General features: G+C 39.0%; 1 protein-coding gene across 3 annotated transcripts in view; it reads right to left on the bottom strand.

Moving 5' to 3' along the window:
- Positions 1-27,310, bottom strand: part of afg2a (AFG2 AAA ATPase homolog A) — a 377,888-nt gene that overhangs the window by 252,241 nt on the left and 98,337 nt on the right. For all 3 annotated transcript variants that reach the window (XM_059965085.1, XM_059965086.1, XM_059965084.1), the window contains exon 14: positions 25,341-25,467. In XM_059965085.1, coding sequence (XP_059821068.1) covers positions 25,341-25,467 — 127 coding nt within the window. The remainder of the gene's footprint in view (positions 1-25,340; positions 25,468-27,310) is intronic.

Raw genomic sequence — 27,310 nt, 5'->3', positions numbered from 1 at the left:
CAATGCTTTGGGCTGAGACGCTTCATAAGGACTGGTCACACTGTAATAGTTAAACTGTTAAACTGGAAGGAGAGCAGAAATGATATTGCCAGGAATAGAGGGCTTGAGTTATTGGGACAGGATGACCAAGCTAGGCCTTTATTCCCTGGAAGGTAGGAGAGTTAGTGGCAGCCTCATAGAAATGTTTGGAATTATGAGAGGAGTAGATAAGGTGAATGATAACTGTCTTTTCCACAGGGTAGGGGAGTTCAAATCTAGGACAGAGTCATTGATTTAGGATGGGAAGGGACCTAGGGGGCAACTTTTTCCACACAGAGAGTGATGAATATATGGAACAGGCTGCCAGAAGTAGGGATTGAGTCAGGGGCAATAGTATCATTTAAGAAGCACTTGGATAGGTAAATGGAAGGGCAGGGCTTAGCGGAATAAGAGCAAAACACAGGAAATTGAGATTAGCTGAATGAGCACCAGAGTCGATGTGGTTTCATTGAGCAGAAGGATCTGTGTCCGTGCTACACTGCTCTATGATTCTATGATGACAGCTCCAACAACACTGAAGAAGATCCAACTGTAAGAACCTGCATGACTGACATCCCATCCAGCACCCTAAACACTCACTACAGTACCTCAGCTTGACTACTCCGGCAGCACCTTCCAAAGCCATTAATGTCTACCAAGAAGAACAAGAGATTCAAGCCCATCACAGTCATGCTTCCCTCCTACATCATATACCAGAAGCAGAAACAAAAGTAGCTACCAGTTAGGGATGGACAATATTGATGGCCTTATGAGTGAGGCCAAGGTTCCCAACACATTAATAAAATCTCTCAAAGTACATTTCTCCTATTTACTGCACCAATACTTGATTCACCTTAAAAAAGTTATCATCCAATGTTTAAGGGAACATCAACCTATTGTTATCACTCACAAGAAGTAGCATTAAACCATTATAAACAAAGTAACTAACTGGAAAATGGGGCCAAGTTTATTTATTTTATCTTGGCAATTTCAAAAGCCTTTTCCCAAATGAAGTATTCTACCCTACAGACTTGAGACCAAGTCAATTATTGGCATGTGCTAAGTTAGAAGGCACCAAGGGTAGAGTGAGGTATATAGAGAGAGGATAAAAACACATTGAAAAATAGCTGGGGATCAATATTCAAATAGTGAATAAGAGAAAATCTGCTGATGCTTGAAATCCAAGCAACACACACAAAATGCTGGAGGAACTCAGCAGGCCAGGCAGCATCTATGGAAAAGAGTAAACAGCCAGTGTTTTGGGCAGAATCCTGATGAAGGATCTCGGCCCAAAATGTCAACTGTTTGCTCTTTTCCATAGATGCTGCCTGGCCTGTTGAGTTCCTCCCGCATTTTGTGAGTATTCAAATAATCTAGGCATGTGATATATATGTTTTTAATCATTATTGGTACTAAATCCACAAAGTCAACTTAAAACTCTTTTGGATAAGCTCATGTTCTTGTATTCCATATTCAATCAATGACCTTTGTAAAAAAAAATTCCATATTCATTGCACTAGATGGCAGTCTATTCCATAATATTAAACAGTAATTGTGCGTTAGATTCGTAGCTGCTGTTTTTTCTTGTATGATAACACTTGGATTCTCTCTTTCTCAATTACATGAATACTCGGATTCAGATTTATTTATCACGTGTACATCAAAACATACAGAAAAATACGTTATTTGTGTCAGCAACAAGCTTGCAAGTGTCACCACATATTCTGCTGCTAACATAGCATGCCCACAATGTTCAGCAGAACAACACATGTAATTACTATTCTTTAAGTTGATAACACTAATTTCAGACTAAAGTCTCTCACTTACAAATATATTTGAGATTCTACCATACTGTGATCAACATTTAAAAGACTTTTTGGATAAATATATGGATGGAATGGCTCTAAAGGGTTATGGGCTAAATGCAGGCCAATGGTACCAACATGGCAGGCACCACGTTTGGTATAGATAAGTTGTGTCAAGGGTTGTGCTTTCATGCTGTATTATTCAATGGCTCAGCAACTCTATCATTTATCCTAAAATAATTAATCCGGTCACATTATGCAATGTCAGACTTCAAAGTGATTCCCTCGTTGTTTCTAAGAAATCATCCATCTCCATCTGTACTTAACAATTTGAATTATTCAGTTTCAACATCTTCTGTAATTGCCATAATTAATCAGATACCATTTCTTAAAGTGTCCATTATTTCTTGATTAATACACTATCCTAGAGTATAACTACTATTAGCAGGGCTACTTACTACTCCCAACATTGACCTCTGCTTATTATTTCTTATCGTCACTCAAAATGAATTTGATACAATTATCGTTCGTCATCACTCAATTAAACTTATCCTTTAGTAAAAGAGGTACTTCGACTCTTTTTATGCTATTATCCTGGAATGTCAAATATCTTCCATTATTCAACTCCCAGTCTTTGTAATCTTGGAATATCAAGTGCTGTTCTCATTGGCCTTCTGTAGGAAGGAGGTGGTTGTGTTGGAGAGAGTGCAGAAGGGATTTTACAGGATATTATCTAGCCTAGATACCTTTAGCATGGGGAAAGACTGAATAACTGGGCTTATTTTCCTACAATTGTAGGAAGCTAAGGGGCAACCTAAATTATTAGAGGCATCTCTATGATAGATAATCAGAATCTTTTTCCCCTGATAGGCATATAAAAACAAGAGGGCATTGATTTACAGTGAGAGGAAGCTTAGCAAGAAAATCCAAGTGAGAAATGCTCAACAATGATTCACTGATGGTGCCCTAAAGAAACTCTTCAAAGATTCCAGCAGAAGAATGGCAAAGTTTTATGACTTTCCAGCAGTTCCGTAGGGAAGTCAGTCCACTGATTCACTAGCACAGGTTCAGTAACTACATTCATTTAATTGGAGAAGAACGATCACAGGGGTGAAAGGTAGCTTCCAGTAATGTTCACTTCTTTAAATTAATGAGGTTATTTTGAAGGTAAGAAATCACTTTAGAATACATTCTAACTTTTTTATGTATCTTAATTTTCTATTTAAATTTTTCTAGTTTGTAGAAGTGTGATTCATTCTTAGCAGTTGTTTGATTTTTTTTTGTATTTGTGAATATCAAATAGTGATTTTACAGTTCCCACCATGTAATGGGTTTTACAGTAGTACAGCATCTTGTTCATCAGTTCTGAGCCAGTTTCAGGTAGCAAGGCACTGGTATATATACTCCCAAAAAGAGCTGACCTCTAACTGAGTGCAGGTTGCTCAACATTGCCGGAATAGTTTCAGGCCAATGCATATTTCACCATGAAAGTCTGTTTCTAAAAACACACAGTACTCTCATGTTCTTGGCAAAGACTTATACACAGGAAAGAAAATACAAATATTCATCTTTGATAAATTCCCTTAATTCAAGTAACTAATTGATTTTATTTTGATTTGATTTTTAATAAAATTAGTGTTTCTATTTTGAGTTTCATTGGTATTATATTGAAATTTATTCTGTGGTTGATATATCGAAGGCCAACAGTACATAATGCAAGTCAATTAGATTTCCTGTCACTAAGTACTTTCAATGATAAAATGAATAATGCTGCAGAATTGTTTCTATATGCTGATGAATTTATGTGGTGAAACATGATTAAAGAATGTAGTTCACATTTTCTTGTATTTTGCTCTGAACAGGTTACAGATAAAACATAAAAAATACAAAACTAAGAACAAAGACAGTCCATTTCACAACTTATAAAAACTTCAGACAATGACATTGCAGCAGAATTAAGTTCATTGAGTGTGCTCCAGCATTCCAACATGGCTAACTTATTACCCCACTTAAACCACCCACCAGGATTAATTCAAAAGGTAAGAATGCTAGAGGCATTGGTGAGCTGTTTTTATTGTGTAGGAAGTGTTCTGGGACCATGAGAGATTGTATGAGATGTGCACTGCTAGGAGTTTGAAACCACTCGCAGTTTCCACATCTTTGACGCCAGTGTAAAGACGGGTGAGCATGATGCAAATTCTCTTAAAGTTGATAACCATCTCAACTGCCTTGCTGACATTGAGGAAGAAGTTATTTGCCTGGCACCAGGCCTTCTGATTCCTCTCTCTGAGTTAGTTCATCGTCGTTGGGATGAGCCCCACTACTGTCATGTCATAGGCAAACTTGTTCACTAAGGTCTGTGGGACAACAGTGTTAAATGCTAAAATGAAATGAAGAAACAGCATTCTGATATAAGTATCCTTGTTTTCTGGGTGTGTCAGGGCCAAGTGCATGACTGACGCTACAGCATGTGTAGAGGAGGGGTTCTGTTAGTGAGCATATTGGCGAGTGTCCAGCGTGGCAGGCAAATTCACATTAATTTGTAATTCTGATCTGGGCAAATCAGGGAAAAGCTCTTTGTAAAGGAAGCATGGACTTGCATTTCAGCAGGAAGCTTTCACTGTTTATTTACTTTGAGCCATAATCTCTGTATCTCCATAGCTACTGTACGTTTGAGATGGATAACATGGTGTAGTTAAAATTCTCATCCATTACAATTATCAAGGTCCCAACTGCTGTTTTTATCAGATGCACATTTATGGAGACAACTTCACATCAGGGGTGAACAAGGGGAAGAAAATAAAATGATTGGAAGCAACAGGAAGAAATTAGCTTAATTTAAAGATATTTATTCATAGAAAATATTACCTACATTTGCCATAAAATGTAAGATACTGGATAATCGTGTAAATATAAGCAAATCAAAATTTATTTTTGGTTATTTATTTGACAGGTTGCAAACATCACAGCCAAAGTTAATATTTATTTCCCATCCCCAATTACCCTTGAGAAAATGACTGAGCCACCTTTTTGAATTGCCACAGTTGAAGGTATAGTATGTAAAATGCTATTTGTTGGATTTCCAGGATTTTGACCCAGCAATGATGAAGACATTTCCAAGTCACATCGTTGTATGACAAGGCAGCGATCTGTAGGTGACGGTGTTCCCATATGCCTGAATCCCTTCAACTAGAATTGAGCATTGTGCAATCATCTGCAAGCATCCTCACTGACTAAAGTACCTGAAGATGATGGGGTCTCGCTGCTGTCTTAAGGAATTCCTGGGATAACTGATCACTAATAACCAAAACTCTATCTTGCTTCATGAAGGGGTTTGGCTGGAATTAAGATGTCCACACAAATGTTAAAAATATTTCAAAATTGCACTGTAAATTCAAGCAGGACTGGAGAGGAGAAGAGAAAAATTAGATAACTCAATGCTTGGTTGGTTGATGGCACTTTAAGAGCATAACACCGAAAAGTCTCTTAGATTTGGGGATAAATAAATAAATATTGGCCATTTTCTTGTGGTTCCAAGAAGTCTGTTCAAAATGTGGGTTGAACCAGAAGGTGGGTTGAAGAAAATGGGAAATGAAAACATGAAGAGTTATAAAATAAAACACTTTTTGTTTTCCACAGATAATTCTTATTATTTTAATTATCTTTTTTCTTATATGAACCAACCAGTATCTGAATATCCAAAGTGATAGCTCGGCACAAACTTATCATTACAATATAAGGACTAGGAGCAGAAGTAGGCCATTTGGCCCATCGAGCCTGCTCTGCCATTCAATAAGATTACAGACAGACAGACATACTTTATTGATCCCGAGGGAAACTGGGTTTCGCTACAGTCGCACCAATCAAGAATAGTGTAGAAATATAGCAATATAAAACCAGAAATAATGTAATAATAATGATAAGAAGTAAATTATTTCTAGTGGAAATAAGTCCAGGACCAGTCAATTGGCTCAGGGTGTCTGACACTCTGAGGGAGGAGTTGTAAAGTTTGATGGCCACAGGCAGGAATGACTTCCTATGTGTTGCATCTTGGTGGAATGAGTCTCTGGCTGAATATACTCCTGTGCCTAACCAGTACATTATGGAGTGGATGGGAGTCATTGTCCAAGATGGCATGCAACTTGGACAGCATCCTCTTTTCAGACACCACCATCAGAGAGTCCAGTTCCACCGCCACAACATCAGTGGCCTTACGAATGAGTTTGTTGATTCTGTTGGTGTCTGCTACCCTCAGCCTGCTGCCCCAGCACAAAACAGCAAACATGATAGCACTGGCCACCAAAGACTCGTAGATCCATCATTTGACTCCACTTCACCTACCTGCCTTTTCCCCTAAAAGCATTTCAACTTCCCTGTGATGCAAAAATCTATATGTGTCTTAAATATACTTGGTGAGGTAGCTTCTACTGCATTTCTGGACATGGTTCCATAAATGGGTGGAGAAGTACTAACATGCCACCCTGACAATACTCAATTCAAAAGTGTGATAAAATAATGCCTACAACAAATTGTAATCTAAAATTAAGCGATACTACATGAAACCACATTCATTTCTATCTGCCAACCTCTTAGACCATCCATGTAATACCAATTTATCATTGAAAACCAAGTCATTTGTAAATAATCAGCAGAATTAGATTCTGCAAGATGATGCAGTTTATGGATTATTTTCTTGTGATAGCTCATTTCTTGAAATTTATCCATAATGAATTAATCTAATAGAAGAATACAGGTTTTAATACAAATAAAGATCATCAATGAGATATGGAAAATTTGCAAGGGCATTAAAGATCAGGTGCAGTAGAAAAATAACAATTTGAAATGAGAGATATTAGTTTGTCACCTACAAATGAGTGGCTGTTGTTTGATTTTATAGATGTTCATGGCTCAAAGAACAAAGTTCAAATATATTATCAAAGTACATACAGTATATGTCGCAAAATCCTACTTTGAGATTCATTTGCTTCCAGGCATTTTCAGTAGAACCAACAAATGCAATTAATGAAGAACTACACACAAAGTCTGACAAAACAATGCACAAAAAAGACAAACTGAGCACATACAAAAAAAGTAGTAAATAAATAATTCTGAGAACATGAGTTGTAGAGTCCTTGAAAGTGAGTCCACAGCTTGTGGAATCGGTGGAGTTAAGATTATTCACACTGTTGTGGGAGATTGGAAGTTCAAAAGTTTAAAGTGAATTTATTATCAAAGTACATATATGTCATCTTCTTAGGCACCGGTATAATTGAAACCTGCTGGAAGCAGGTGGCAACCTCAGAAAGGTGCAGCAAGAAGTTAAAGATATCGGTGAGCACTCCAGCCAGTTGATCAACACAGGTCATTAGAACTTGGCCAGGTACCCCGTCTGAACCAGATACTTTCCGTAGGTTCACCCTTCTATAGGATGCTCTCAAATCAGCCTCAGAAACTGAAATCACGGTGCCATGTTTTGATGGTCAAAGCAAACATAAAAAACACTGAGCTCATCGGGGACTCAAGCCTTGTTGTCACCCATGTCGCTTGGCTTCACTTTGTAGGAGGAAATTGCATTCAAGCCCTGCCACAGCTGCCCTGTCAGGCATCCTTCAGTGTTTCAAGTTTGATCCGGAATTGCCACCGCACACAAGATGGCTTTACATAGAACATAGAATAGTACAGTACAGGCCCTTCGGCCCACAATATTGTGCCGACCCTCAAACCCTGCCTCCATATAACCCCCCACCTTAAATTCCTCCATATACCTGTCCAGTAGTCTCTTAAACTTCACTAGTGTATCTGCCTCTACCACTGACTCAGGCAGTGCATTCCACGCACCAACCACTCTCTGAGTGAAAAACATTCCTCTAATATCCCCCTTGAACTTCCCTCCCCTTCCCTTAAAGCCATGTCCTCTTGTACTGAGCAGTGGTGCCCTGGGGAAGAGGCGTTGGCTATCCACTCTATCTATTCCTCTTAATATCTTGTATACTTCTATCATGTCTCCTCTCATCCTCCTTCTCTCCAAAGAGTAAAGCTCCCTTAATCTCTGATCATAATCCATACTCTCTGAACTAGGCAGTATCCTGGTAAATCTCCTCTGTATCCTTTCCAATGCTTCCACATCCTTCCTATAGTGAGGCGACCAGAACTGGACACAGTACTCCAAGCGTGGCCTAACTAGAGTTTTATAGAGCTGCATCATTACATCGCGTCTCTTAAACTCTATCTCTCGACTTATGAAAGCTAACACCCCATAAGCTTTCTTAACTACCCTATCTACCCGTGAGGCAACTTTCAGGGATCTGTGGACATGTACCCCCAGATCCCACTGCTCCACCACACTACCAAATATCCTGCCATTTACTTTGTACTCTGCTTTGGAGTTTGTCCTTCCAAAGTGTACCACCTCACACTTCTCTGGGTTGAACTCCATCTACCACTTCTGCATCCTATCAATGTCTCTCTGCAATCTTCGACAATCCTTTACACTATCTACAACACCACCAACCTTTGTGTCGTCTGCAAACTTGCCAACCCACCCTTCTGGAGATCATACCTAGACCTGATTTGGCTCTCAGCAGATCTCAAGATTCATCCAGGGCTTCTGGTTGGGGAAGACACACAAATCCAAATGATTTTGTGGTGACACACTCGTCTACAACTGTTTTTACAAAGTTTGAGACAACCATGGTGACTTCGTTGAGATCCCCAATTCCATAGCTGCTCCTCAGCCTCCCACAACCACCTCTTTGTCGTCCTTTTCTCTGGAGCCTTGCTCTTTATCCTCCATCTGTATGCAGATAGAGAGGAGTGATCAGATTTCCCAGTGTGCGGTCTAGGCATGAAACAGCGAGTATTCCTAATCGCAGTGCAACAGTGGTTGAGTGTGTTGGGATCCCTGGTGCTACAGGTGATATGTTGATGATAACTGTGCACAGGTTTCTTCAAACAAGCCTGATTGAAGTCCTCGATAATAATTTGAAAGGCGCGGGGGTATACTGTTTCTTGTTAGCTGATCCGGCACTCAATACATCGTGTGCTTGCTTAACATCTGCCTTTAGTGGTATGTAAGCAGCAATCAGGATCACAGAGAACTCACTTGGTAAGCAGAACGGTGAGCACTTAATCATCATGCTCCAGGTCAGGGGGAGCAAGAGTGGGACAAGACCGCTACGTAAAGAGATTTTATTGTGAAACACATACCACCACCTTTTGCCTTTTCCGAATCAGCAGTCCAGTCCATCCAGTGTATCGAGAAGCCCTCAGGTCTTACCAACGTATCCAGTGTGTCTGGAGTGAACCAAGGCTGAGATGAATTTTACAGCAAGAGTCTCAAATGAATTTAAATCTGACTCCCAGTGATAGATGAAGGAACCTTAAGCTCACACTCATCGCCTGGAGGAGGCTATAGAGATCAAAATGGCCAGATGCAGAGAATTAATTTCAGTGATGTGCACTATAGATGATCTTTGCATGCACCTGATGCACTGAAATATTAATGTGTAGAAGGGAAAGGATAACATCAAACTCTCACTATTCAAGGTATATCAAAGATCTGCAAATACCATAAGGAAATCTCATTGTATTTCCCTCTAGTGGCTAGAATCGAGTATTAAAGTTTAAACAAAATAGAACAGCAATCAGGTCCACCTTACAAAACTGAGGCATCACAACCTGGTGCAATTCCCAGTGCAACTATTTATTGCAATTACATGTTTATCATAACAAATGCATGGAATGTTCAAAACATTATCTATCAAATTAAAAACAAAATAAATTAATTGTGCAACAAAAAATAAATCCAAGATGAAATCAATTCTAATCACAGTAACTTTACTGCTACTGCACAAAAATTATCATTGAATAAGCTTTGAATTGGCTCATCATTCTTTACATAAAGTACAAATTCTGCTCTATTAATTTTTATTAACGATGATTTACCTTTCAATTTGCATCTGCGCCTCCCTTTAACTCTGCTCTCATTTCTCCTTTCAATAAGGTACAATCTTTTGTAATTATCCATCTTCCCCCACCCTACCCTATACCGTTTCAGAAAACAAATTTTATGAACACATGTTGGGAAGAATTAACAGTGAGGGAAAAGCGCAAGATGCTTGGGATCAATTTTGGTTGTATGTTAATTTAAACTTAAACTAGAAGCTTTTTTTCTGTTTCTTAGTTTTATATGTTTTCCTGTCATGGGATGGCTGTGTAAATATACTATACTGTATCTGCTCTATGATATGCTGTGCTGCTTTGTAAAATAAGAATAAATGATAATGAAAATTTGAATTACAAGAAGAAAACAGATCTGTTTTTCTCACTTTTCTCTTTCCGATGAAGCACTTTGCCTTAAATCTACAACTTTAGTTTTCCCTCCACAGATGCTGCCTGACTTGCTGAGATGTTCCAGTGCTTTCAGTTTTTACACAACCTTCTTTTGGTGCCAAGTTCTTTGTTTGTAGGTACTACTCTCTCACCTTGCTTAGTTTCCATATCACAGCAAGTATCAGCAGAAGACAGCATTGGGCAAACCCGATCTGGCTATTAAACTATTAAAACTGGCAAAATTGATGCAGATTTACAGCAAAGACAAGTTAGTGCTCTGCGGAAAGCTTTGATTTTTAAAAATTAAACTTATTTTAATGCTAATATTTGTGTCACTTGATAACTATAATACAGGTGTAAGTCAGAGGTAAAACAACTAAAACCACAAATCAGCTAGAGGATTTTACTATCCTTCTTGTGTTAAAATGCTGCGTCTGCCTTCCCGATAGCAGTAGCAAAAAGCTGTCAAGATACGACCCTACCATAGAGATGAGAGAAATCGAGGGAGGGGGGAAAACATGTAGATGTAATTATGTCCAGCTACCTGCCCCCAGTCACACTGTCACATCCATTCCCATGCCCTAAGAATCCCCAAACTACCGTCAACCGCAGGATTATAATACAGGTTGAGGACAGAAGCACTAACCTCTGCCTCAAGCTCACCCAGAACTGATCCACTACTGAAGCAGATCAGTTGCTATTCACAAAGGCACAAATGGGAATGCAGAACATCAACATCCAAGGGGACACCTTCATTCACACGATTGGTAGATTAGTGTAGGCTTTCCTCCTTGTTGGACACAGCTTGGAGATTATGCGTTTTCCATCAGCTTCAGTTGTTAGTGAGGAAATGAACATGCAACAGCAACTGTTAAGAGGCATGCAGGGAACCATACGAACAAACATGTGATGATGCAGTAGATGATATGAAGGCAGAAAGGTTTCAACTGTTAGGAAAGCCATTTCAGGTTCAGATCTCAACATTTGTATCAAGATCAAGAGTAACCTGGCCTCCCCTAACTATTACAGTGTCCCAGCAGGAGACTCTAACAGGCGAGAAGATGTAAATGTAAGGGCAGGCAGGTGGCAAGTTCATATGGGATGCTGTGGAAGATCTCACTTTTTATCTTTTATTAATGCTTTATGTATCATGGCACATACTCCATTCAATAACTGCTTGGTAAATAACTGAACCTAAAATGGAACAAATTCACATTCACCATCATGAATTACACTGTATCAATCAATTTGCACCTATTTGAGCTAGCTGCATTTCCCTGCATTTAGCACATAGCTGTCTAAGCTTTCCATATCTAAGTAACTGTCTAAATGCCTTTTAAATATTGCAAAATCAGTGCAAGTCCTTCAGTTACGCTTTCTCACCGGCTCAATATTTTCCAAAATGAAAAATCAACTAAGAATGTAAACTTTCAGATTTCTTAGAATGGTAGTATCCTCTTTCACTCACATATCCTGCCGTGAAAAGACCATAAAGGTATACATTGACTTTCTTGTCCTCATTTCAAAGGTTCATTTATTATCAAAGTATAAAACTCTGAAATCTTCTACAGGTAGCCATGAAACTAAGAAAGAAAAGCAAGGCAGCATGATCATCAACCCCCAAATCCCACCACTCCACACAAAAAAACGAACAAAAACGGAACAGGTACATCAACCCCCAAATCCCACCACTCCACACAGAAGACAAACAAAGAGAACTGGCACATTGACCAAGCTCACATGCTTCTTGATCTACACCAATTTTAACTTTAAATTCACATACACTGCTGGATAGTAAAATCTAGCAGGTCTACTCCACTAGTGAGTTTCTTGACAGCAGTGGAGCTGGACTTGTTGCATACTATGTCACTATCTTCTACACCCCATCAGAGACAGTGCATGATCCAGCAAATGGAGCAAATGATTGTCTTGGTCATTTCTTTTGTGATTGCAAGACCCTGTTGGATGTTGGTGCTATAGAAAACTGCAAGTCCAATTCACTGGTTCATCGATGAGACTGAAGGTGGGGGAGATGCGTAGCCTTGGTCGTTGTGGAAATGACACCCTAATGCCGCAGGGATCAACTGTTGCAGCCACCCAGGGGAAGAGACACAGGAGACAGTGTGGGAGAGAGCAATGGCACAGAGGACACTACGGAGTCTTTGCTAGGTTGGGGGCTGGCCCCACCTGTCAGTGCTGCCCTCTAGTGTTTGCTCAGTGGAAGACAGCTGGATTACATTCATCTGTAGCTGCACTAGAGCATGAAGAAGACTGCTGCGTGATCACTCCTGCAGAAACGTGGCTCTACAGCAACATCCCATGCACCATCAATCTACAGGCCACGTCAATCGGGGACTTGGGCAATGTTATTATTTGTGACTCTACGTTTTCAGCTTTTGTAATTATATGTGCTATATGTACATTCAGAGGAACGCTGGTTCGTTTGGCTGTATGACTATGTATGGTTAAATGACAATTAAACTTGAACTTGAACTTAACCTTGAAATTTCATAACCTATAACAAATTTCATGTCATATGCAAGTGTCATATGATACTAAACCTGATTATAACTTTGACTTGAATTTCTGTATTATATGGAGTAGTCCCCGAGTTACGAACTTCCGACTTACAGACAACTCGTACTTACAAACCAATGTAAGGAGAATGCCGTCTGCCATTTTAAGTCAGATCGCGATGTTGCCCGCCATTTTAAGTCGGATTGCAACGCCATCCGCCATTTTAAGTCGTTGCTGTTGACACTGTGTTGAGTGTTTAACTTTGTATTTGGCTTAAATTTTTCTTAGTAAGATTCACCTTGACCACCCCCCCCCCCCCCACCACCACATTCCAGTCAGCTGGTGGCGTAGTGAGATCAGTGCCGGGCTGGAGAACGGACGTTTCCGAGTTCAATCCGGTGACAGACAGCTCCCATGCCGGGCTGTTGTCAGTCCACAGTCCAGTGACTTTCGTACCATCCGTGCTGGGTTGATGTTGAGCTTGCAATGCGACCCCATAAAAAAAAACACCGCCACCTCCAGTTTAAATTCCCACGCGGAATATTGTGGAGGATCAAATACCCAAACCCAGCACAGCCCCCACTTGTCCCATTTAACCTGTCTCAGTGCAGTGATGCTTAGGACCCAGTGGACCTTGGGAGCCGGCGGAGGTCGGGACCCACCGCCCGCACTGTTTCTGTTCCACTGACGGGAAGCGATCACGATTGAAAATAAAGTGGAAATAAGAAAGTGTTTGGAAAGAGGTGAAACTCCATCGGTCATTAGAAAAGCATTAGGCTACAGTCAGTCAACGATCGGAACAATTTTAACGGATAAAGTGAGAATAATGGAGCATATGAAAGGCTCTGCCCCAATAAAAGCTACAATTATTACTAAGCAACACAGTGGTTTAATTATTTGAATATATATGTTTCTTAAGTGTTTTATATGCATAGAAAGGTAAAATATATACTATATACTAACACAAACGTTTGACTAATTGACGCTAAATAATACCGGATGTACTTGTTCCGACTTACGTACATATCCGACTTAAAGACGGATGCAGGAATGGAACTCTTACGTAACCCAGGGACTGCCTGCTCTTAACTTAAATCACTAAATCATTCCATTCTTGTCAGAGTAAAATTAACTTAGAACATCAAGTATAGGTCATTTATACATTGTCATAATTCTTTTATAATTTAACTATGTTATATATAAAATACTTCTTCATTCTCACAAGCTTTGAGAAGTAAACTAAAATGTGGAATTAAAGGATCATTCATTGCTTCAGGGAAACAACCTTGAACCAGGTCAGATTTGCATTTTTTCTCCCCTGAATGCATCTATTGTGGACTCAGCAAACAATTATTTATGCAAGATAAAATTAAAATACGAGATTTCTATCCTGGGAGACTGATGGCGCATTTCCCAATTGGAAAGGGCATGACTGAAAATGCAAGAGTTGCCAAAAAAGACTCAAGCTTTCCCCATCATTTTATTGTTCTGAACCTTCAGGCAAAAAGCTATTGAAGATACTGCTGTGCTCCGTTTCTACAGCACGCACACCCTTGGAACTGCACCCAGTGTGTGCGTGCTCTATCAAGCTAATTTGCTGCTGAATGTGCATGCATACTCCTAGAGTCACGGAAACGATCCATTTAGCCCATCACATCCAATTCAAACCTTTTCCAAGCTACTCTAATGCCATTTGCCTACGTCAGGTCCATATCCTTCTATGATTTGTCCATTGAAGTGCTTGTGTAAATATCTCTGAAACATAATGACTGTGTCCAATTCCACCATGATATCTGACAATTTTCAGATATCAATCACTGAGTTAAAAAATAACTTTCCCTTCAAATCCCTTTAAAAGTCCTCCCTCTCACTTTAACCTACTGTATGTCCTCTTATTTTTGATACCCTGTCACGAGCAAAGGATTCCGACCCTATAATTGTATATACCTCTCAAGTCATTCCTCAACCTCTTTTGCTGCATGGAAAACAAACCCAGCCTATCCAATCTCTCCCCATCCAGCCTACATTTTATTAAATCATCTCTACACACTCTCCAGCACAACCACATCTTTCTTAGTAGTGTGGTGACCAGACCTGCACACAATAATCCAAATGCAGCCCAATCAATATTTTGTAAAGTTGCAAATAAACATTTCAACTTTTTTATCTATGCCTCAAGCATCTGGTTAAGATGGGGCTACTGAATGTGTGCAACAGGTAGTCAAAAAGCCAGAAAATCCGACTAAGCACATCAGTAAAAATACCTTTTCTGAGATAAATTGTGTTAAATCATCACCTCAAATAGTGAAGGGGCAAGCGATGGTGAGGTACATTCAGGGGGTCAATCAATGCTGGTGGAGTTCTGATGCCCGTACAGCCGGCCCAGGAGTGAGCTTGGATCACTTGGGGCACCATTAGGAGAAGACAGGACCCAGGCAGAGGAGATTCGATCTCGATGTTCGTACACCTAGCCCAGGTGCGTGGCTGGATTGCTCTGGGCGCTGAGCTGATTTGAAGAGCTTGAGAGCAGCTTCAGGCTGGGCGATGAAATCTGGGCCCGGAGTGACTTGTTGGTCAGCGTGGTCGAGGCCCAGGACCTTTTGCAGCAGTGGTGCCTGGGTATTTGTGCGAGGTACTGTTTAGACCAGGCATGGGCAAACTACGGCCCGCGGGCCATATGCGGCCCGTTAAGCTTTTTAATCCAGCCCGCAGAACTTGATGAAATTATATTAATAAACCTTGTTAACGTTTTTTTCCTCGCAATTCTGGCGTTTTCCCAATAGATGACGCACTCTATATACATTTGTGGCGACCAATTTCCTGGCACATCCGAACCGGCTCACAATTAGCCAACGTTCCGGCTAAGGGAGATAGCCTGCGGGGATTTGCGAGCACAGGGCTTTGGAGCCTCTGCGCCACAGGGGGGTAGGTTGAGGGAGGCTTAAAGGGAGGCTGGGGATTTCGAATAAAGTTTTTTTTCTTCGACTGCAGTTACCGACTCTGTGTCGTAATTTTAGCGCTGCATGTAGCACACCGCTACACATAGACCTTTGTTGAGGTGCAGCGTATTACTCCACATTTGCGCTTTACTCTTTGTTCGGCTCGACCTATTTGTGTGAACAGGCGTTCAGCGTCATGAACATCAACAAAGCCAGCCACAGATCCAAGTTAACTGACCAACACCTCAGATCCATCCTGAGAATCGCCACAACAAAAATAAATCCAGACTTTGATGCGTTGGCTAAAAACGGAGACCAACGACACTGTTCCCACTGAAATTAAAAATAAGTTTCTTCGTTGTGTTATGTAAAAAATGCATTTGAAAATATTTTTTCAATAAGCCTTACATGTTATATGTCATTTCTGTTAAGTGATGGACATCAGTAGTGCGCAGGTTCACGTAAGTTCTCAAAATAAAAAATGCGCTCCAGATCAAATAACGCGCTCCGCATACTGGCGCGCTGTCACCGTTCTGTCTTTGTGCTGGTCGTTGTTGAGTTTTGGCACAGGGGACAATTGAATAAGAAGGAGCAGGACAAGTAGACCTGCATCTCCTACCGTTTTTGAAATAAAGACAGTCAGGAGGAGTGTGATGATGATAATATCTTGAAGGATAACAGAATTTTCAGTGCTTTAAAATAATAACTGTTACTATTAAAAAAAGCTGTATTTTATTCATTTAATTTTCAGTGTTTTAAAAGCCATTTCAATAAATAGCTAAATACCAAGGGACTTCAAAGACAGATATTTTGTTGTAATGCATTTGTTCATTTTCAATTGAAATTAAAGCACATGTTTTCTACATATCCCATGATATTTTATTTTCTCTTATGAGGTGTTTTACCAAAACACTCCATCCATGTGCTCCTGCTCCAGCCCCCCTGTCAAATTTTAGAACCCTTTGTGGCCCACAAGTCAAAAAGTTTGCCCACCCCTGGGTTAGACAATTTAAACATCGGCCCAGATTGGAGGGAAGAGCTGATTTTGCTCGTTCTTTGTGCTGTTCTCTCCTCTATCCAGGCTGCGGATCCTTTCACTGTCACATCATTGGGTCAGTTCAAACACCGGCCCAGATAAACTGAAAAGGCAGGGTGTCGGTCAGGACAAAAGCTAATTTTGTTCGTTCTCCGCAATGGTCATCTCTATGGCGCTGACGCTATGAAGACTGCCCCAGCTGCTGGGCTCCATACCTGCTAATTTGCTGAACTGTTAAGCAAGGCTTTGGGCCTACTCCTGGCTGCTCCGGGGTTCAGATCTGACCACTCTGTTTTGGTTCTGAATGTATCATTCTTCACTTCAATTGCTTGCAAGACATGTATTTTATTGTATTTTATTTTCTTTCTCTTCTGCATCGAGTATTGGTCTTTTTTTTATTTTTATTCTTCTTTTCTTTAAATTGGATTCCTTTGGGTTTCTTGCTTTGTGGTTACTTGTGAGCAAGCAAATCTCAAGGTGTATAATTTGTTCATTCTTCAATAATAAATGCACTTGAAATACTTGAGCTTTGAAGGCAAGCAGACCTTATGCCCACTATCATTCTCTCTATGTTGCCATTTTCCAAGAACTATTTGAACCCAAAGTCCCTCTTTTCATCACTAGTCCTCAGTGCCCTAACATTTACTGTGTAGTCCTACCCCAATTTAGCAGTAACAGACATTAACTCAGACTTGTCAGGATTAAATTCCATCTGACAGTGCCTTGCCCAACTTTTCAGCTGATCTATATCCTCCTGTAGCCTTCGACAATCTTTATCACTCTCAACAAAATCACTATTTTTCATGTCACCCACAAGCTTACCAATTGTACCTCCTGCATTCACGTCTAAGCTGTTTATATCACAAACATCAAGGGTCTCAGCACCAATCCCTGTGGTATACCACCGGTCACAAATTTCCAATCAGGAAAGCATCCTTCTACTATCGTGCTCTGCCTTCTAAAATCAAGCCAATTCAGGTTCCAACTAAGCAGACTGTCTTAAGACCCCACGTGTTAGCCTTCTGGACCAGCCTACCAGCAAGAACTTATCAGATGCTTTAGTAAGTCGATATGGACAATGTCTATGTCCCTGCTTTCATCAAGCTTCTTAGTTACCTCCTCAAAAAAGCTCAATCAAATTAGCAAGACAGGATTTTCCCTGAACAAAGTTCTGCTGACTATTCCTGATCAACCAGCCTTTCCAAATATACATAAATCCTATCCCTTAGGATTTTCTCCATTAATTTCCCTGCCACTGATAAATAGCTCACTGGCCTGTAATTACCTGGTTTATCCCTGCTGCCCATATTCAATAAAAAGAACAACACTAGCTCCCTTGCTGTCTCCTGGTACTTCACCTGTGGCCTGGATTGGGGAACTTTAGTCATGGGGAGACAGTGGATAGCCTGGGTTTGTATTCCATGCAGCAAAGGAGGCTGAGAAATTATCTGAGAGGTATATACAATTACAAGGTCAGAACTCTTTGCTTGTGACAGGGTATCAAAAACATAGGTTAAAACGAGAGGGAGGAATTTTGAAGGGTAAGGTTTTTTTTTACTCACAGTGACTGATATCTGAAACTCACTGTCAGATACGGTGGCCGAATTGGATGTAATCACTATGTTTCAGAGGTACTTACATAAAGATGCAAAATCTGCATCAGGGCTCCAGCTGTTTCCTCTGTTGATTCCTTCAGCATCCTGGGATAGATCTCATCTAACTCTGGGGATTTATCAAATATAATGCATTCATGATATGATATCTAGCACCTTATCTTTCTTAATAGTCATGTGCCTAAGACGATCAACACACTACTCCTTGACCTGACTATCTAATTTCACCCCTTAACCCTATGTCTTTCTCCTTGGTGAATACAGATCAAAAGTTTTTGTCTAGGACCTCACTTACATCCTCTTGTTCTATACATAGACTACCCCTTTGGTCCCATTCTTTCACTCGCTACCCTCTTGCTCCTGATATACTTATAGAATGTCTTGGGATTTGCCTTAATCTTATTAAGGAGAATCCCAAGACATTCTATAAGTACATCAGGATATTGCATGGTGCCTCTTTATCCTCTTCTTAAAGTCTCTGCTGGACCCAACCCTCCAACTTCTCAAGAAACTCACATGATTTAAGGTCCCTATACATATCAACAGTTTTTTTCCATTTCTTATTTTAATTTCTTAACAAAACCATGTATCGTCATGAAACGTGTATACATTTTAGAACAAGATATGCCTTATTGAAATTATGAGCACATGTTATATTATCCATTGTTGTATGCATAAGACCTTTCAGCATGGTTTCATAGGCAGCTTATTTTGCATTTAAACCCAACCTCTGCTTTCTCAAGTTTACTTAGATGACTGAAAAAATTATATTATAAAATGTGATTTCAGATTCCAATCAGGTAACTGGTAATACAGTGGGAGTATATTGTACTGGGAAATATAAATGCAATCATTTAATTGAGATGCCCTCTACTGTAAACTTTTAAAATTTCAGACATCAGGTATAAACAAGCACACAAATGTGGCTTTATTACAGAACACTTACGAATGATCTACTGCTACCTGACACCTTAGAGGAAAGTCAGGAATGGCAAAAAAGTGTAGAATAGGAAACTTATTTACATTTTGCCCAATTGATAAATCTCTAAAGAGTGTGTACAATCCTTGAAAAGAATTTTTCAAAGGTTAAATTTCATACAGTAACCTCTAACTTGAAATTAATAAATACATATTGCGTACTTATTTTATGAGGAATCTTCAGTTTTAATGGGCATGCTCATCTCAGAAAAGAACATCAACAGAGTTAACGATCAGCGCAGTCAGAGTTCACTCAATTGTAGTTCAAATAAACTGCAGAAGTGCATCTATTAGCTGAACTATATAAATAGCATCTTTATTGATTTTAGCACATGCTAAACTACTTAACTGCTACTCAAATAAAGGAAACATTGAAACCACTGAAGAAGACAGACAAAATCTATAAAGTGAGTAAAAGTTAACATTTCAAGTCATTAATTGCTTATCAGAACCTGCAAGTTATTTTGAATAAGTTTTAAGATAGAGAGAAAGGACAGAAAGAATGAGAGAGTAGAATGATAGGGTAGAATGCTTGAATGGATGAAGGCGTAATGCTGTAAAGCCAGTGACAGTAATTAAGAAATATGATCTGAAAATCTGAAGTGAATGTAAAGCCTAGAAGGCTACAACGTGCCTAGTTAAAAGGTGCAAAGCTGCTAATTCATATCTAAGTTGCAGTTTATTGGAAAAGTGCAGGAGGCTAAGGACAGACAACCAGCCCAATATGCAAATTCAAGTAAAAGCCAATTAGAAGCTCTGAGTCATGGCCACAAAATGAACAAAAGCATTTCACAAGTTTGTGTTTGGACTCTTTGACATAAAGAAGGCTAAATTAGGAGCAGTAAAAGGGGTTTACTGAATAGGACATCTACTTTACCTGGAAAGAATTAATGTAGGAAGACATGAGGACAGGTGTTGCACCTTTTGATGGATAGGAAGGGCAGAGGAAGTGAAGATTGCGATACTTGAATGTTGAAAGGGAGCTATGTTTATTGGTATTGTGCGGGGGATGCCATATGTATTGGAGGTTAGTTTGATAAGAATGGATGGAGGAGGAAGATAAGGGAGGCTAAATTTTGGTTATAAACTAATGTAACTTAGTGTACTCATCTGTGACCTTTAGCTTATCATGTATTATCTTTCGTAGGAAGTCTGGGGATATTGTTTAATTCACTTCTCCCAAGGTCTGTTTGTTGTTGTTGCCTGATGGGATGGTTTGTGCATCTCAGAAACTGCTGATCTCCTGGGATTTTAAAGCATAACAGCCTCTAGAGTTTACAGGGAATGGTGTGAGAAACAAAATATAGTCAGTGAGCAGCAGTTCTGTAGGTGAAATGCCTTGTTAATGAGCGAGGTCAGAGCAGAATGGCCAGACTGGCTCACAGGAAGGTGACAACAACGCATGTGTTACAACAGAGGGGTGCAGAAGAATATCTCTTAAATGTTCAACACATCAAACTTTGAAATGGACAGACTATAGCAGAACACGGGGTTTCATTCCTGTACCTAATAAAGTGACCACTGAGTACATTGCTTAATCTTTATCTTTAAAGTTATTTTATATCTATGCTTAAAACAAAATAATAATTTTCTGTTGATGTGCAAAGAGACAGAAGCTTCAAAACAGATTTCCCTGTCAACAATTCTATTCTTGCTAAACTTAAGAAATGGCTATTTACATACTGCCTCTCAAATATCCAATAAAAAAGTGACCCTGATGAATTAAAAAGTATCCCCATACTACCCAAGAAAGGTAATACAGAACAAGCTGAAAGACAGTGGTGCTGCTAATAAACCTCACAGCACCACCAGCTGCCTTCAATCCCAGCCTCCAGTGTTGTCTCTGCTGAGTGCTCCTTTCCTTCCTCTTACCAATTGAGTTCCTCCTATGTACTCCAGTTTCCTCCCATATCCCAAAACCAGTGCAATCCCTGTAAATGCCCCACTTGTGTAGGTGGGTGGTAAAATCTGGGAATAGCTATTAAAAATGTAGAGAAAATGAAGAAAAGGGCCTTGCTGTAGGGTTGCATGATGTGGAATTAATGGACTGGAAGTTTACTTCCGTGCTGTAAAACACCAAGGCACTTGGCTAGTTTTAGTCCAAGCTATTCATCAGGTCCGTCTAACTGAGCCCCAATTCAGTGGTTGCACTGATGTTTTAGTTTAATTCTCCTCCAAGTATCATGATTGAATCAACTTTCATATTCAAATAGTTCTTTATACAAAAGAGATTTTTTTCGTATCAATATTTTCACCATTGAGTGTACGAATGCATCATCAAATTATCATATCTCACTGGCACTTCATCCTTAATTTATATATATAATCAAAGGAAACTACCGTTAATTCAATCTTCCTGTGTAATTTTCTTTTTAATCTGAGTAGAGAGCAAATTATACAACATAAGCCAATCTCTTTAACAGCATCTCTAGTCACCACATCCTCATATCCTCTCTTGCTCAATGTGTATTTTGCTGATTATACTTTTGGGAAGCAGCTTGTGGTTTTAATTTAAATGCGAGTTGCTGGACATACTCCCTGCAGAAAACTGCAGACTGATACTCGAGTGTTTCAGCTACTAGCTTTCCACACTGATTGTCGATGAAGCAAAAAACTCTCTATCAAATCACAACAGATCATTAGAAGGAAAGGCAAAATTCTTTATTCCTCAATTATATGCATTAATTGAAATTGTAACCATTTAGTCAGTGGTGCAACCTTGGGCTCTACACGGGAGAGCCGACTGGAAAGAAAACCCCAGGGTGCTGACCTAAAATGTAATCTTGTACCTCACTCAGCAGTTGTATAATACATCACATCCAATGTGTTTGACACTCAAATTGGACACAGCAGGGGGCAAAATAATCTGATTTTTCATCTGTTCGAGTAACCTCCAGTGCTGAAAATGATTCGAATCCCTGGGGCTTATTCTGCTCTTAATTCCCTAGACAAAGCCAACCTATATTCTGTAGCAGAGATTAAGGTATTGCTCAATAGGCTGATATATTAATATGGGTCATGACATTCCAATTCATCAGTACTCTGTTTGAGTGCTTAGTATATTTTTTTCAGTTCCAATTACAAAGGTCACATAACAAAACCTGGTTTAATATAAAACTATGTGGAATTTGTACCTCAAAATCTGAAGCAGTTATTCAACCTGTTCACAATTCACTTTTTAATATCCCACAAATAATGGGAAAAGAAATTAAATGAATCATTTTACATATGTAAAATGTGGCAATATTCAGTACAATCAAATATGAACATTCCACAATTATTTTGGTCATCTTATCCAATCAGATGCTTTGATCTCAGTGTTAACTGTTACGGATTAAGGAATGGGTGTGGTGAGGATATGAAATTCAGATTTTCCCAAAGATCTCAAAAATTTAATGCAGGGCCAGTTCTAAGTTTTTCCAACAGCCTTTGCTAATTCTGCCAGGAAGCCAGTTGGGAAATGAAGGAGGGAGCTGCAAAAATTAAAGATTATATCTGGGGATAGGAAAGGACAGCAAGTCAAGCGTGAATGCAAGTTTGGTGGAGGGCCATAAGAATTTTGGTTTCTCCTGGTTAAGTAGTTCCTAATCAATCTGTCCCTTCAAGCCTCCCTTCAGCTGCCTAGGAAACATAGCATGGAGGCATTAAAGCTAGAACAAAACATTAAAATAGAGGAAATTAATCTCTTTCAAATATTTTAGTGAATGGCTTGTCCATCAGAATGAATAGGTTGCCCATCACCAACATGTCCATATTAAAACTATTTGTGAGTGAGTTATCCCTTTACTACTTTAGCCTCACTTGAAAAGAACAGAAATGTCAGAATACATATGTTGATGAAAAAAAATTACAAATGACTGATTCTTAAATTTATTTTGTTTATCATTAACATCACATTTTCTGTGTTCTTCACAGTTCTAATCTATCATTACAATTCGATTTCAGCACCTAGACTGCTGTTGAACAGTAATAAAGCTATCACTAAATTGTAAGAATTATAAGAAAGATTACACAGTAATTGCAATATTAATATGTTGTCTTCTTGCAACTACACTTTCCTTCAATCATTCAGTTCTTGAACCAACCGGCTAAACCCTAATCACTACAGTTCAGTAACATTATGAACACTTAGTGCTAAAACAGATGCTTTTGTTGTAATTGTGCTTCCTTATTAAAATTGTGTATAATTTACTTTCAGTTCATGTTTTATTTGTGAATGCCACTTATATGATGCCATGTGCCTGTGATGCTGATGCAAATAAATATATTTCATTGCACCTATAAGTACTTGTGCATATGAACTTGTGCATTTGATAATAAACTTGACTTTGACTTTGAAAATAAAACAACTATTTCAATATTTCAGAACATAATATACAATAATGATGTTCACAAGGCAGAAAATATTCTGCTAACTTTCCTCTCTAAGCTCTAGAGAGGAAACTTTATTACAATAGGTGATGGATTCTCCCAGTACTATTTTAACAAGTTAATAGGATGTAGAGATCAGAGATTCAGAGGAAATGTTCTATAGAAGATTTGCAAAATGATGGCATGCCATTTCAACAACAAATCTAACAAAATGGTTTTTTGCTGTAGATTTCAACATACAACTCATGTCTCCAGTATGTCACTGTTTATAGTTAAGGAATTTGAATATCCACCTGTAAATGTAAAGAGGCTATGCTCTGCTAAAACAGAGCACCGGTGAGACCACATCTGGAATACTCTGTGCAGTGTTTGTCTACCTATTTAAAGAAAAATGGTAATGCATTGGAAGCAGTTACAAGACTTATAACCACTATGGTTGGTTGTTCCTTTAAAAAAAAGGTCGTAGCAACTGTGAGATCCTCCGCCAGTTAGAAGAGAAGGTGTTTAAAAGCATTCTACATGCAGGTACCAGTTTATTAGGTACATATGTAAACCTGATCATTAATGCAAATATCTAATCAGTCAATCATGTGGCAACAACTCAATGTATAAAACAACATACATATGCTCAAGAGATCCAGTTCTTCAGACTAAACATCAGAATGGGGAAAAATATGATCTAAGTGATTTTGACCATGGAATAATTATCGATGCTAGATGGGGTGGTTTGAGTATCGCAGAAACTGCTGATCTCCTGGGATTTTCACACACAATGTCCTCCAGAGCTTACGGAGACTGGTGTGAAAAACAAAAAAAAAATTTGTAGGGAGCCGCAGCTCTGTGGGCAAAAATGCCTTGTTAATCAGAGAGGTCAGAGGAGAACTGCCAAAATGATTCAAGCTGACAGGAAGGCAACAGTAACTTGAATAACCACACATTAAAGCAGGGGTGTGCGTAAGAGCATTTCTGAATGCACAACAGGTTGACCCTTGAAGTGGATGGGCTCCAGCTGCAGACGCCTACAAACATACATTCATTGAGTGTATACCCTACAGTCTTGACAGACTGGACAAGGAGACATTGCTTTCTCTTGAGGAACAATCCAGAATAAGGTGTCATGAGATGAAGGATTTTTTTTCTCGAGGCAAATCCTCAAAAGGATTTGAACCTTTGGAGTTTTCTTGCTTAAAGGGCTTTGGAAGCAGATGCCTGAATATCTTTAAGACAAATATTAGTACAATATTTGCAAAGCAAGAGCATGAAAAATGTCAAAATGAAGATGGAAATGTTTGCAATCAGCTGTTTCTTGCTTGCAATTCATATGATAATTATAGATTAAACTAAAAACAAGATTAGTATAAATAAATACTTATATGTTTCAATTATGCCTGGCCATTAAATATGATACACAACAGTAGTACCTTTGGCAAGTATGCAAACAATGGAGGCTGACTTGTATTCAGTATTAAAGCTGCATCAGGGAAAGAAGCATTTCAAAAATGCCTCAGAACAGTAATAATGACATTCAGCAAATCCTCTTAAATAGGAGCTTCTGTATTTTCCCTACAGTAACTGTAGTAAAGTGCAGAGATGCCAATAATAGTACACAATTGGTTAACGTACAAGTACATGGAGTCATCTTTCCAGTGCATTATATGCAATGAATATCCATATGGGACAAAACTTTGAATTAATCACAAATGTAAACATCCAGAAAGTCTGTAGATCTTACCTTGTCTATCATATCTGGTCTATTAGTTGCTGCTAATATTGTCACGTTATGTAGATGTTCAATACCATCCATTTCGGTAAGCAACTGTGCAAGTACTCTGTCGCTCACATTCCCAGCACCAGCAGAGCTAAAATAAAGTGTACATTCCATAAGTATTGTTCATAACAACAGAAAAAGTGCTCACAAAATGCATTACATTTAGAAAAAAAGTTTTAAAATACAAGTCTTAATCTTATTGTTAAACAATACAATAACACTGTTTTTGAAAAATCAAGATGAGTTTTGTCCTCATTTCTGACTGGTCCAATGTAAAAAGTTTTTCTTTTAAAACCAGCAATGATGTAAATGAAACAATGCTCTAATCTCTGTGATTTATCCATATCTCTGTGATCTCCTTTAGACCTATAACTGAGCTTCTCCAGCTCTGGTCTTGCACAAATCCACGGTTTCTGTTACTCCACCATTGGAGACCATTTACCATTTGTCCCATTATGACAGTTTTGCCTTACTATCCTGCTAATACAATTTTTTTCTGTTTTTTGGAACTAGCTTTATAAGAGGGCAGAGCAAGCAAGAGGGCCAGATAATCCTTGTTTTTATTTCAAATATACAGCATCTGCAATAAGTTAATTTTAGTAAGTGCAAAAAGAGACATTATGGAAAAAAGTATTTGAACAAAAGACTACTTATTTCAAATTAGATAGCAATCACTAGTGAACAGACAAGGAAGAGAACAAAAAGGGCTTTAAGATTTTGTTCAGCTAGGTGAAGGGAGCTTTAGAATTAGGTAAGACCAGAATTCAGTTATGAAAATAATTAAACAACACTGAGAAGATCAGTATACCTATTAATTGAAAAGTTCCACATAATGCAAAAAAGCATAACCTGATTTTAATGGCCATATTAACTCATTTGTCTCACCATGAGAGATACCGTCTTTGTGTTCTCCAATCTTTCCCCACTTTCTCTGCTACTAAAACATTAACAGTTTTTTTTTCTGTCTCGGTTCTGCTGAGGCATCTCAGAGGTAAAACAATAACTTTATTTCGCTCTCCTCAGATACTGCCTGCCCCGCTAAGTGTTTTCAGCATTTTTTGTTTTTATTTCAATAATCATAAAGGGCCTGGCAGCCACATGCTTGTTGAATATTTCCCATCGCTAAGGACTTCCGGACTGGGGGTGTATCGTTGGAGAATAAGAGGTAGGGAAATATGGGGCTGTGATTTCTTCACTCAGATTGTAGTGAAATTCTCTCACCCATAATGCTTTCACTCATTGTGTTCATTCAAGCTATGAGTGATAAATATATGGAATCAAGGGATATGAGGATGGTTCTAGAAAATATTGCTGAGGTAAAAGATTTCCCATGATCTTAATTGGCATCCCAATAATAGCAGACCAACTTCTATTGGCCCTATTCTTATGTCTAATTTACTATGCTATTGTATATATATTTAATACATTCATGTAACTTCTCCTCTGTAAATACAGCATGGAAACAGGACCTTCAGGCCAAATGGGCCATGCAACCAAGACGCCTTATCCAAGCGAGTGTAATTTGAAAATTACTGTATCTGTCCAAGTGTATTTTAAAAGCTGTAACTGCCCTTGCCTCGACTACTTCCTCTGACAGCTAATTCCATATAGATTACAATCCTTGTGCAAAAGTGCTGCCCCTCAAGTTCCTCTTAAATCTTTCTCCCTATCTCCTTAAACCTATGCCCTCGTTCTTGATTCCCCAACTCGGGAGAAAAAGACAGAGTGGAATGACCCTATGTCCCTCAGAATTTTATACACTTCTATAAGACCCCTCAGTCTTTGACATTCTAAGGAATAAAGTCCTAGGCTGGCCAACTTCTTCTTGTAACTCAGTTCTTCAAGTCTCAGTAGCATTCTTTTAATCTTTTCTGCACTCCTTTCAGTTTAGTAACATCTTTCCTATAGCAAGGCAAATAAACTGAACACAGTAC

This window comes from Hypanus sabinus, chromosome 3 (assembly GCF_030144855.1).
Source record: "Hypanus sabinus isolate sHypSab1 chromosome 3, sHypSab1.hap1, whole genome shotgun sequence".
Classification (NCBI taxonomy): domain Eukaryota; kingdom Metazoa; phylum Chordata; class Chondrichthyes; order Myliobatiformes; family Dasyatidae; genus Hypanus; species Hypanus sabinus.
Note: the sequence above shows the minus strand (reverse complement) of the source record. Positions and strands in the feature narration are given on the sequence as shown.